This window comes from Carassius carassius, chromosome 14 (genome assembly GCF_963082965.1).
Source record: "Carassius carassius chromosome 14, fCarCar2.1, whole genome shotgun sequence".
NCBI lineage: Eukaryota > Metazoa > Chordata > Actinopteri > Cypriniformes > Cyprinidae > Carassius > Carassius carassius.
In genome coordinates, this window is record NC_081768.1 from 9,907,024 (window position 1) to 9,921,162 (window position 14,139).

The 14,139-nt window shown below is 39.5% G+C and overlaps 1 protein-coding gene across 3 annotated transcripts in view; it reads right to left on the reverse strand.

Annotated features, from left to right (window-relative positions):
* Positions 1 to 14,139, reverse strand: part of macrod2 (mono-ADP ribosylhydrolase 2) — a 539,507-nt gene that overhangs the window by 334,238 nt on the left and 191,130 nt on the right. For 2 of the 3 annotated variants that reach the window (XM_059565967.1, XM_059565966.1), the window contains exon 5: positions 5,602 to 5,718. The exons of the other annotated variant lie outside the window; for it this stretch is intronic. In XM_059565967.1, coding sequence (XP_059421950.1) covers positions 5,602 to 5,718 — 117 coding nt within the window. The remainder of the gene's footprint in view (positions 1 to 5,601; positions 5,719 to 14,139) is intronic. 3 annotated transcript variants of the gene reach the window in all.

The window sequence follows — 14,139 nt, forward strand, 5'->3', positions numbered from 1 at the left end:
TTCTCTGCACCCATCTACTAGTGGTAATTGTTTGCTTTCCTATATTATGAAACTTTTTAGTTTTATACATGAGGGAAGCCTATGAAGGATGAACAAATATTGTCACATTAAAAATAACTTTCAAATTCAGTAATACCTAAAGCTTTGAAGCGCTGGGAAAAGTTGTGACCATTTCTGCCACAAGTTGTTCCTGTAAAAATCAATGGTGAACAGTGGTGGAGATTTGTGTTTATTGAAGAATGTTTTTCCTGGTTTCCACATCAGTGGCGTTTTTTCTGATATCTATAGCTTTAACAGAATTCTGTGCCAAATTTTAATGCTTCTAACAAGATTTCACAGAGATGCTGATTCTGTGGCGAATTCGACTGCTTTCTTTATACTGTATCTCCCAGCAATGTGTATATCAGTGTCGTGTGATCATGAACAGCCCGTGGCTCCGGCTCGAACAGATAAACGTCTGTGCTAAATAGCCCAAACTAGGAGCGTGGATTCGTTCTGCCTTTGGTTTGTTTATCCAATGTAGCTCTTGTAAATTGGTCATGATGAGAATGCAAGGCTGTTCATTGCATTTTTGTAACTGCGAAACAACCTTTCTTTGACAATGCGTGGCAGTTACGAAAATTGCATTTTGATTTTGCGAAAAATCCTGTGAAAAAAAAACAATCCCTAAATCCTGAAGGGACTAATTATCAGTACTGGAAACAGTTGTGTATATACATATATTAGGGGTGGAACGGTACACAGATGTCATGGTTCGGTCGGTCGGTCGATAGATCGATAGATAGATCTAATTGGTGAAACCAGTCATGGGCTGCATGCTTGTTTATGAAAGAGCAAAAATAATAGCAAAAAGATGCTAAAAAAAAGATTTATTTCTGTGGCGTCTGCTCCACATCACCAGAGACCTTAGCGCCTCAGTCTATGAGGCAGTCTCAGGTCAACTGAAACTAGAGGAAGGAATGCAGGAAGGAAGCAAAGAAAAGGGAAACAGTGAGATAAAGTGGCCTTGCACACTGTAAAATCTCTGTTCTCGTCAATTCCAGAGGGAAGAGAGAAGCCCGAAGGTAAGACTCCAGAAAAGGTCGAGGTAGAAGAGCTCCCTCTCTAACAAAAACAAAGGGAAACACTTTCGGAGAGCAGATTGGAGTGAAAAGGCGCTCGTGTTCTGGCAATTATGGAAGCATAAAAAGCCCATGCTGGAAATATTTGACTATGCCAAGACATAAAAGGTAAAAGGACCATCTGTGCCATTTGCATCCCATTCTCCCTGGTTGTCTCAGTGGTGCAGCAGAGTAAACCATCTCGCAGCTGATGCTGATGAAACACAAACATGCTTGCTTGTTAGTGATGCTAAGAGAGCTTGTGTGTCCAATCAAAGCGAGCCTCAGAGATGATAAATATGCATTATAATGTGATGCATGTTGCAAGTATAACCATGGCAACTATCCCAGCTTGTTTTGTCTATGCAGTGTTGTTTGTGGTGAGTTTCCTTCCACCGCTACCGTGAAGACCATGCCATAATGAAGCTGCTTTTCAAGACTTGAATGCATTAGTCAAATCATCTGAAGCATAGAAATGAGAAGAATCGATTCACCAATGCATTGCGATTGTCTCAAATTATTAATGATCCTCAAATTCATGAAATTATTATTGAATCTGTTTCTTGAAATGATTCACAAGATAAAATATTACGAATACAAGTATGGTGTGCAACACTACAATAAGGCAAAGACATACCATAATCACTGTTGCTAAAAACCTGATAAGCATCAAGAATCATTTTATAATCAGATTCAAGCTCACTGAATCAAAAAATAATCAAATCATGAGGAACAAAGATTTTCAACCCTAATAGGTAATGGTCATTGTTATTTTCTGGATTTGGCTCTGGTTCGACAAATCTAGAGTGACTGACTTACACCAAAAGCATAATTATTACTTCCCAATTCATTAATTAAACACATTTCATTCCAGAATACAGGTTGACTGAGTTGATATCGTCACAACCCAAAAATGGATCATAGGTCTACTGAAATGGTTGCTGACAACAGGGAAAAAAAACTCTGTTAAAGGCAAATATAAAATAATCATGTTAACATATAGACTTGTTAACTATTAAGGGAGGAGAAAATGCTTCTAATATCTTTTACTGTTGACATAAAAAGCTAAACATCAGTATTTTGCTGTAGATGTAGACGTCATTTAATATTAATAAAATACTGAGCCCAGAGTTTCTTCAAATATTTTCTAATAATTTAATAAAAACGTAGCCTAGTCAATTTAGTAAATTTTAGCTGATTTTGCTGGGCCTGTAAAAAATGGCTCATAATTGATTCTAGGGACATTTTTGTTTCTTTTGAGCCCTAAACAAGTTTGGTACTGTGTTTCGTCACCACTTGACGTCTATTATAAAATCTTTGTCCTGGAGCAAAACCAGCTAAGTACCACTATCTAGGGGTGTAACGGTACGTGAATTCGTACCGGATCATTTCGGTACAGGGCTTTCGGTACGGTGCACGTGTGTACCGAATGAACGAATGCAATATTTTGTGCGCGGAACATAAGTACATTTTCGTGTTTCCAAACGAACATATTAAGTGGCGGAAGTCTCCACGTTAAGCGCAAATCCCGCCCTGCAGCTAAGGCCGGTGACACACTGGCTGCGTGGCGTGAGCGTGCCATTTCTGCTGCATGTCAGTTGTGTGTCTTTACACACCAGAATCGTGCCTGACGCGGCGCTGGCCACTGACTATGTTTGACAGGTGCAATATGCCAGTGTGTCACCGGCCTAAGGTTTTCAAAAGGCATCATGCGAGTGTGAACATCATTACAACTAGGAAAAAAACGATTGTAATTCAAACGCAGCTCCTGTCGGCATTTAAACAGACCTTTGCTCTTAATTCTGATCGGTCCAACACAATAACGAAATCTGAGCAGGTCTAAAAACTGAAACGGTTGATGCTGCACTTTACACTTTGGAAAAGTTATATATATATTTTTTTTAAATATGAGCAGGCCTACAAGCTGGGATTGGTAATGCTGCACTGTAATCATAGTTATTTATTTATATTTTTCATTATATTTTATTATATGATATCGGTTTGAGACTGAGTATTTTATTTAGTGGAAAACTCTTTTTTTATTTTATATACATTTTCTTAAAAAGTATTTTAAAAAAGTGTAAACAAATTGTAAAAAAAAAGTTTATAGTAATAAACAACCTGCAGTTTAATGTTTGCATTTCTTTCCCTTACTGTACCGAAAATGAACCGAACCGTGACTTTAAAACCAAGGGTCGTACCGAACTGTGATTTTTGCGTACCGTTACACCCCTGTCATTAGCATACAATTAATTATGCTAATCTGGTTACAACTTCACTTGGCGACACAGCGTGACTTATTTGTAAAGCATGATTTATATAAACTACAAACAAAGCATTAAAATAGACTTTCTGCAATTATCGAATGAAGGCGCTCAACAACATATTCTGACATGATAAAAAGAAAATAAATGAAATAAAAACAGACAGTCTCAGAATGGTTGTGTGGGTGGAAATTAGTCACAGAAGAGTAAATGCCCAACACAAGAAAACCAAACGATGCGTAGAGTATACAGAGAGAGGGGGGGAAGGGAGGGAGGAAGAGAGAAGCGAGGGAAAGCTCGAAGACTTCCAGTAGATGTCGGCTTTGACAGAGAAATAATGAAGTGACATGATGCTGATGTAGAAAGAGACAAAATGCAGCTTACTCTTTTGATGTTTTTAGGGCTGATGAATCTCCTAAGGGCTGAAGAGGAGACATACAGTATGTTCCTCTTGCCGAGATTCTGCCTTTCCACTAATGAATCACATCATCCAGCCATAGAGGATTCGATAAGCCTATAAAAAGCTTTAGCTCAGGCATCACTGTCTAAAAGATTGCTTCAAGGTTGCTGGGTACCGTTACATCCAATTCAATTGTTTCAGCTCAGAAGTGACATAACATTAAATCAAGGATAGTCAAGAAAGCCACAGAGCTTCTCATTTAGTCAATATCAGCTTCTTGTTAGAGAAGACAGGTAGCAGGACACAAAACATGCAACAATGTTTGCAAGATATTTGAGCTGCTCCGCATTTCAATGACAGGAAAATCAAAAACAATAGGACACAAAAAAAGCTTAGGTTTGATCGTAGAGTTTTAAGAAAGCTAGAGGAAGCAAAAAGGATTTGAACAATACTGCACAAGTGAACCAATTTTACAAGTTGTAATGGTTGAAGAAATCAGACTGGTGCATGTTCACATGGAAAAACTATTAAAAGTTAGCGATAAAAGAATGCAAGAATATAACCCTAAGGAGGTTAGTTGGTCTCCTATCATGATTTAGCTTGCTAGATTTGTTCGTTTTGCTAGTTTTAGACAGGTTTTGGGCACTAGTCAGCTGGTAAGGCTGAAAAACCAGCTGGCTGACCAACTACACAAGGTAAACCAGGCTGTGAGACCAACTACATCAACTAGAACCAGCAAACCACGTCATTTAAGAGCACTACTAAGCTGGTTAGGCTGGGAGACAAAGCCACTTAATTAAGACCAGCAAACTACATCATTCAAAAGCACTAGTCGTCAGCTGATAAGGCCGGGAGCTGGAAAACCAACTAAAACTGCATAACCAGGCTGGAAGACAAGTGAACTTAACTTAAACCAGCAAACTACAACATTTAAGAGCACTAGTAAGCTGGTAAGGCTAAGAGACAAGCTGGTCAGCCAACTAAACCAGCTTAACTGAGCTGGGAGACCAGCTAAATTTACTAAAACCAGTAAACCACATCATGTAAGAGAACTACCCAGCTGGTAAGACCGGGAGACCAGCTGGTTGACCGACTAAACCAACTGACTATCCACATAGCTTCGTGAATACGTTTGACGAGGCTGGGAGACCAGTTAAACCAGCTAAGACCTGCAAATCACCGTCTAATGGGGTTTAGTAGAGCAATGACCTTGTTTATCTACATCAGACCACCTCAGGAGAAGCCAATAGATTAGAGTCCGTTAATGTTTTAAGCACATCTTCACCACAACAGGCTGACGGCATGACACAAGACACCCTCTCGCATTCTAAATCCCGCAACGCCGCCTCGAAGCAACGCAGTCTTCCAGCCGCTACCAGCGTGACGCTCATCATCACTCACATGAGTCAGAGAATGCCATAAGCTAATGGAATAAATCAAGGATGAAATATCAATCAAATTACAAACTAATAGTTCCCTTAATGTCTTTGTTGGAGTACAGATGGCCCCTTCAGCCAGCCAAGCACACCACAGCAAGTCATCATGATAATCAGCGCACTAATAATACCACTCCATTAATCACACATACGCGCTCGAACTGCGTCGCTGCAAACAACGGGTGCTCTGCCGCAGGAACATCACAAAGTTGAAGCATGGTAACACTCACTCATTACACTGGTAATTAACTTTTCTCTAGAATCATGCTTATTGTTTAACAAAACTACAAGGCAAGATATCTGATACGGTGGTGGGGGGTTGTGAGCACTGCTGTTCCCTGGACTTCTGCAGTGGTCTTCATTTCATGCAACATAATAAAATAAAACATGCTGATACTTACATTTAGCGGGGAGGTCGTAGCCGCAGGTGATCTTGGCTTTTCCAGTTTCACAGCCATTTAACGAGTGACACTCTTCATACAGGAGATGACCCGCGGCTCTGTGTATGCAGCCATCCACTGAAAGAGAGAAACAACACTGATGTGACAACAGAAATGTTTGTTGCAATATTAAAGTTTTTTTTCCAGCTGGAATAAAAATAATGCCATTTATTCTCTTTCATGCTGTTCCAAAACCTCAAAAGTAGAACTGTCATTCACAAAAACAGTTCATGACATGTGACAAGGTCTGTCTATGCCCAAATGGTTTATCAAAATAAAAGAGCCCTTGTAGGAGGAGGCGGCATGACCCTTGATCTAATTATACTAAGAAAAGTGTTAAACCACTTCATATCCCTGACCACTGTTGATTTGTATAAAATGAATGTCTTTTGTCTTGAAGCTTTTGTTTGGTGAGTTGTTTTGCGCTCCCTTGGTTGTCCCCACCTCCCAATGTTTTAATTTCACATGGGTAAACCCAGCTTACATGAGTAGGCAGAGAAATAGAAATCCAAATGGTTTCCCTCACTCTAAAAGCCCATGACCCAATATCAATCACAGAGAAATATTATAAAGGTACAGTCATAAGAAAGATAAATAAATAAATCTGCAGAACATGTAAGCAGAAATACACAATCAGATGCAGAGCTCCTGTACTCTACTTTCAAGAAGATCATTGTAAAGAGAACATGAAATGAAAACTGACCCCATTTACAGTATGTACACATGTCATTCTTAAGAGAGGACAAATGTTTTCATAATCTTTCATTAAAATGTAATAACTTTTTTCAATATCTGTAATGTATTATCTGTTCTGCTAATGTAACCCAGGATGAGGTTGGAGAAACACTTTAACCAAGTATATTACGGTCTACCCTTTACGACCCAATCAAATCTAGCCCTGTCCTACATTTTATAATACATAATAATAATAATAATAATAATAATAATAATATGTAATACTTAGGTTTGGTGGGAGAGGGATTTAAGTAATTTTGGCACATATCTTTCCAGGTATTATGGACATCATTAATATGTAAAATGGTATTTTTACATATGTATTTATACATATGTATTTCAAATCATATGACAAAATAACAAAAATGTCAACCACTTGGGATCTGTCACATATTCTGGATAAGACCAAACTATTTTCTGCATCAACATCTACTTAAATAATATTTCACAGCACAATGTCACATTATTGACATTAAATGCAATCAAAAGGTGTTGATGTTGACTTTGAACGAATGAAGACAAATCATTCCTGCTTCACAACCTGTGATTGATTGAATGCCCCAGCCAACCGGTCGTGATACATGTGACCTAAATGTATGTTTTAGCTGCTGCCACTGATCTGGTTTACGCAGAGATGAACAGCATGTCATAAAGGAGATCAGTCTCAGTACGCTAATGACACAAGCAGATGAGAGGCAATAAAGATGACAGACAGCCCGCTGTTACAGAAGAGAGGATGAGCTCGAGCTAAATTTCATGATCGACCTGATCCACTCACTCATTCATTGTGCAATGACGTTGTAAATGAGTGTGAACAGCTTTAGCAAAAAACAAAGCCCCATTTTCTTTGCTCTTGTTCCTTGTCAGGAACTCCACCCAAGTAGAAAAAAACTACACACAGGTTTTTTCGTCACAACTTCCTTTAGGAGAAACCAGGTGGAGAGAAGATTTTTCAACCATGATCAATCATCTTTAATGGTCTGAGCGACAGCAAGTCGACAGATACAGATTCCGAAGGCTTTTGAGAAAGCACTCAGTTCGAAAAGATGAAGACAGTGACGGAGCTTGCGATGAGAGAATTGATTGCTCAGACAGCCTGACAATTACCGCATCGAACACATCAGAATGCAATGAAAATGTTGACAGAGTTGTGTAGGTGTACTTCTTTACATCCTGACGTTTTGTGAAGATTGTATGTTTCTTTAATACATACAGTACAGTTGGTGAGAAATCAGCATTGAGCACATTCAAGTTCAACAATGATCATTTTATATAACAGCTAAAAAAAGACTTACATTTTAGAAATTGCTTATGGTACTCCTGTTCTGTCAATGACAATAGTTCCAAAGAATGCCAAAACTGTACTGGCTATCGTGTCTCCCAGCAACAAACAGCATTTGTGTTTGATTCCTGAATGAATCAGCATTTTGAACAATTCGATCTTTGTGATTATAATAAAGAGAGTCATTTTGTGGGGGGTTGTGGCTAGAAACGATATAGAAAAATAGCAAAATAACCATCTTTAGTTGTGGCAAAGTCCATTAAACCAAAATCTTCTAAAATCTCGCAGGATGGACAGGAAAAAAAAATGTAGACAGTGAAGAAGACAACTAGCGAAGATTTTGCAAGACGTCCAAGCCATAGCTGCATCCCTTCTAGCCACAATCCTTGTTTTGTTCCTGAATGAATCAGTGAACAATTCAATGCTTCGCTCATAAAGATGGACAATAATGAATCATCATTTTTAAATAAACTGGTTCAGTGAAGAATTCGATCAAACATGTTTTCTTCATGAATTAATTAGTGTTTTGAACAAAACAGTGAAGTGAATGATTAACTGACTTGCTCAAAAAGTCTCTTGGTGCCTCATACTGGTGTAATGATGTTACCTACATAAAGAATCACTGACAATACTTAATTCACAGACTGACAGTCAAAGTTTCACTGCTAAATATCAGCACTTTCAGCATTAATCAAATTCCATATTCCAAATTCCATAACCAACTATTGTATAATTTTGAACACTTTATAAACCAATGTCTACAATAAAGCAGGCCCCTGTAAACGGAAGACAATACACATAAAGCCTCTAGCTCAGCAAACAGCATTACAATAAAAACAGCATATTTTGCTGCATGTAAAGTACATTATTACAGCTCTTATGCATTAGCATTAAAAGTCAGTTGGCTGTGAATCACACCTCTCGTGAATACGCCTGGTCAAGCACACGACAGCCTTTGAGAGATGAGTGTTACAGGAAGTGGAGCATGTTATTGCAGACTGCAAGCAGTTAAAAGGCAATAAATTCTTGTAGTATGTTGAATAGGTAATCAACATGCAAGTGTGAATGTTTGGGCTTCAGCAGGAGGGAAGCATTTATGCAGGAAATAAACCCTCAGTACTGTCAGTTTGTTTGTAGAAGTGCATGAAGATGTGTTTACTCAAAAGCAATAATTAATAACGCTTCGCAAAATGCTTGTTTTTCATTAAGGGCAGTTAAAAAGCAAAGCTCATTATATTACGGTTTTTAGATAACAGGTTCTAAATCTGTTATCTCTAACTTTTGCTTGATCATGTCTATGGAAATTTTCCAGCCTAGAAATATGTTACCCTAATACACTTTTGTAAATCCTAACATTAAGCTTACAATCAAGTAACCTGCATTCCCAACAACCCAACATACACATGGACTAACCATCACCTAGAGGTGAGCACTAGTATAATGTCTTCCTCAAATAATGTCAGAGTTCAAATCATGAACTTCCATGGTTCCAATTTGTACGTAGCTGTTGAGCAAAGTCTGGAGCTGGAGGTCAAGGAGCGGATGGAGATCAGGAGATACAAGTCAATCAGTACATGATCAAAATCAAGATTTCCTTACCTCTTCACTGACTGTCAAAGCCCATTATTATTTGACCTGATGCTGCTGGTGAATACATCAAATGTGTTCGAGCTTTTGTGAAGCCTTCTCTCCTATAACTGATTATTTGATGCGTATGCAGCTCTCGTATCACTGCCCTCTGCATGTCTCAGGCTGGTCAGAAAAACATCACAAATGCTGATTTATTCTGTATCCTCAATCCCACGCCAAGCATGTACCATACTGGCCTGATAGCTTACATCTTTGTTCAAATCGGCCAAAAAAAAAAAAAGTGTTTTTACTTTTTTTAATTTTGCTTATTTTGTTTGTTTTTCACTGACAAGGCCAGTGACTCGATTGAGTGGTTTCTTGTAGAAATATGTAGACTTCTAGAGACCACTGGGGTTAACGCAGACACACCAGTTTTAACAATGCAAAAATGCATGTTGCATTGTAAAATCAGCAACTCTGTAAGGAGCATTGTTAAATGGCTTATATGCATGGAAGATTTAGATGACAAATGTACTGTATATAGACAGGGATGACTTCAGGCTAAAAAAAAAAAAATTACATTTTAAAATGTATTCAAACAAAAAAACAATTATATTAAATTATAATATTTAATTATAAAAAAATAATACTGTTTTTATATTAAAAGCACAATAAAATTACATACATTTTGAAAATAAAAGTGATGGAAAAGTAAAAAAAAATAAAAAAGAATGGTCCTGTTTTTGTTTTGTTTCGTTGCATATCATGCTTAAGCTAAACAATAAGATAAGGGACATAAAAGTGTCTAAGGTTAAAGAAAACACCCAGAAAAGAACACTGGTAGATTGAACAACGGCTCTGGGAGAGTACAGATTTAGTTCTTTGTGTATCTTCCGATCACCTCCAGCTGGTGCTAGGTGAACTCTCCCCATGAGAGAAGAGAGCCAGGCCGGGTGAGAGATGTCTTCAGGTGCCTTGGAGCCTTCACCAGCTGCTGCTGAATCCTCCTCCTCATCATCATCATCTTCTCACTGGACGAAGTCCCTCGACTCTCGTCTTTTGTCCGCCTGCGTGGGATTATCTATCACCCTCATGCACACCGACACTCACATTAGGGATGTTTTCAGACTCTCATCAATATTCTAGACGAGAGGCTGCTGGATTGCAAGGTCTGAAGTGAGTTTCCGATTAGAAAATATCCACAATACAAGAGCTTCAGAGCAACATATCTCTGGCTCTCTAATGTGTCGCAACCAAACGTCGGTTTGGCACCAGCCTACGTGACTTCCTGAGGATATTAAACTGATTGCATTGTTGTACGAAGCAAGTAATGATTTTCAGAAGTAATCTGGGACTTCAGCTCACTGTGACAGCAAATCCCGTTAGATGCATTGAGAGGCTTCAGCTGATTTCTGTGGACTTGCATCATAGTAGCTCAGGTTTAATTTCGCTCCATTTGTTTGGAGAAGAGTTCAGTGTGCTGGGTGCCGCAGATGCCGTATCAGGTGACGCCAGCGTCAGTGTGAGTGGCAGCCCATGCTCCCCGTTTCACTGCTAGGCGAAGGTATCAAAATGCACCGCCATTCATACATCTCTAAAGACAGGCAATCTGAAATCGCTTTGGGCGCTAAAACTGAAATCGTCTGCCGGCTCAATACCGTAATCTCACTAACCCCCCACCTCACCAACCGCAGGTATATTTAGAGATGAATTCCGATAAAAAATGGCTTTTGAGATGAGAAAGCAGAACCGAGAGCCTATTCTCCCATCCAACGCAGGTAATGAGCCCAGGTGCCCGGGCCTGGATCCCAGGCGCAATCATGACCAGTCAGCCGATTCCTCGACTTTCTACTCAGATACAACAACGTGTGGCACAAAACAATGTAATTCTTTGCAGGAATCAATAACCGTGGCTGTCTAACCGGGGGAATTTGTGTAGGGCTCTGAATGCAGGACTTACTGTTCCCAATCGTTCCTTGGCGACTCTGATGATTTCTGTTCATGACAAATAAATTAACAACACCGAAAGCAGGTCTCAGCCGAGCCGCAGCAAAAGCGTGACCCAGATGCGAGCCGGGGTGTCAATTTATTTTCTAATCTGGGGAGGATTTAAGGAGAATTCCCTGCTGATTGCGACGCCAGCTAACTTACAAGGGCAGCCTCTGATCGTCATTAGCTAAGTGTGGTGTTTATTGTCACCTTTGAACACAGAATGTGTCACTAAGAGATATAGAGTGATATTTGCGTTTTTCTGGCACAATAGGAGCAATTAATGATCTTACCGATACACTTAAGCAACACATTTGTTTCTGTATTTGGCTTCTTCATATCAATTAATACTAGGTGAGCACAGTCCAAGAGGTTTTTGAGAGCTTCTACAAGTTGCCATCATCTGCTTTGTGGATCATTATGCAAACTATGACATCACAACAGGGATCATCAAATAAATCCCACCAAGAGCATATTCATGCAGTCCAAACAAGGTCTAAACACTGAGCGCTTGGCTATTAAAGAAATTTGCAATCCCTGGCTTCCTGTGCTTTCAAGACAGCTGCCAAGGTTTTAAAACAGCACTGAGTAATCCTGCAACTATGCCGTCCAGTGTAATACCGTAAATCCTCAAATTAAAACCGGTAGTCAAATAAACGCCGGGCCTCTTATAGTGGCCGGGGGCGTGGTCAACATGGACAAATAAAGGCCGGTCTTAAATAAAGGCCGGGGTTAAATAAAGGCCAGATAACAAACGTATGCGCCCACTGCCGGAGCGTTTCTCGTTCTCGAGTCAAGAACCGGTAGCATCGGTTTTCGGATCACCAGTGCACTGAACCGAGAACCGTTTCTGTCGGACGCGTCTGAATCAAGAACTGAGGAGCTGATGATACTGTGCATGCGTGATTCAGCGTGAAGCAGACTGACACAGAGCGCGTGATAACTGAACTTGTTCTTTTGGTGATTGATTCTGAACTGATTCTGTGCTAATGTTATGATCTCTGTCCAATGGAACGCTATAATTTAAAACGGGTTATTTAAAACAATTACTTATCAAATAGATGGAATTAGAAATAAAGGCCTGCCTCTAATAAAAGCCTGCTTCATATAAAAGCCTGTTACCTTCTGCAGTTCAGGTAAATAAAGGCCCCGGCTTTTATTTGAGGAATTACGGTATTTCACTCCTTTTCAAAAGCCAAGATGCCCCCGGTGGACCTTTCAACAGTGGATCTGTCATTTATCTGCTCCCTGACTATGCAGCATAGCATCTGGTGTTGTCAACCACAGCCATTCCAAGTCTCCTCCGCCATTACCGCTAATGTTGCATCGATCCGCTCAAGTTGTGTGACACTAGGATGTGTGACTCAGCTCCAGTTGAGTTATTCATTTTGAAGGTGTTCTGCCATTGATTTTGTCAACAATAATGAAGAGGAAAATTTGCATTATGGTGACAATTAATCAATTTAAGACAGAAAAAAGAGAAAAACAATGTAAGATATAATGACAAAAATGCACTAAAAATGTTCGAAAAGGAGAAATCTAGAAAGAATAAGATTTATACCAGTAAACTGAAGAATATATTTTTATATATTTTTGATCATACTAAATTATTTTCCATGGACTAAACTTAGATTTTATTGTAGTTAGAATAAAACGGACTACAATGAATAAAACAAATGTTCAATTTTAAAGATATTTTCAGCAAAAAAAAAAAATTCTGTACAACATGTAGGTGCTTCTCTCAGATCCTTGCAACCTCAGTATCCTATCACTCCTCCAGCAAAAGTGCAGACAGTGCCTGGAGAAAAGTCAGATACCTGTTGGCCACATTCATGAGTTTCAACGTTTTCCCACAAGCACTGTGGCGAGACAGTAATGCCTCGCTAACCCCCCAAAGGCCTTTCTTGCAAAGTCTTTTTCTCTCTGACTCTTTTCCTTTCAATTTTTCCCTCTGACACAAAGATCGTTGCTCTGCTTTCATTACAATACCCTGCTTTTCAGAAATGGTGTCAGGCACAATTTTCCCTCCCTAATTATTTTCCGTCCCCGTTGAGGTTTGGAGTTCAGGCCTGGGGGAGCGGCTGCCATTAAGTGCAGGCCGGGGTGGGTTAGGGTGAGCTGGGTGAGGAACGGAAACTATGGAGGTGGAAAGAAACAAGAAGAAGAACTCTGCAAATTGTCCTAAATTAACTGCACTGAGAGGAACGCCTCTGTGCCAACAGAGTTGGCAAACACTTCGTGGTCCCATGCCATTCTGTTGGGCCGAAACTCAACTTTATGATTAGGTAACTGAAAGTGTTGATTCCAACTCTATGCCTTATTTCCCAGCTCCTCCCCGCCACTCCTGTTCCCAGCCCCTGTGATTTACCACACAATTTTCTACCCAGATAATTCTACTGGAGGAGATAATGGCATGAATTAGACCCTAATCAAGTGCCAATCACAGATCCTTAGAACTCTAAATGTCAGATATTAGATGTCTCGTCACCCGTCGCTAGTTTCAGAGCTCCAACGAATTGTTATATAAGCTAATCACACTCACTGTTCAGGCAGTGGAAATAAAGAGAGTGACATTATTCAAGTTCTCTTGAAAATTAAATCTCACCTGTCTCAATGTTAATATCAGATTTAACTGGGAAGATACAGATAAGAGTTCTGTTTTTTGTGTTTGCTCTCACACCTTGTCTATACTGGATGCATCAGCTGTTGCATCGCACCGCACAACAACAGCTAAAGTATGTCTACACTGGATGCTACAAAGTGACCGTTAAAAATAATTTGAACTTTGTGTCAGTCCTTCATAAATAGAAATAGGAAGCAGATTACTGTCAGGGATTTGTTTGTGTCCCGCTGTGCTGCATCCAGTGTAGACAGCATCGCTGATTATAATGGATTCTATAGAATTTTGTTGCGCCGCTAATGTC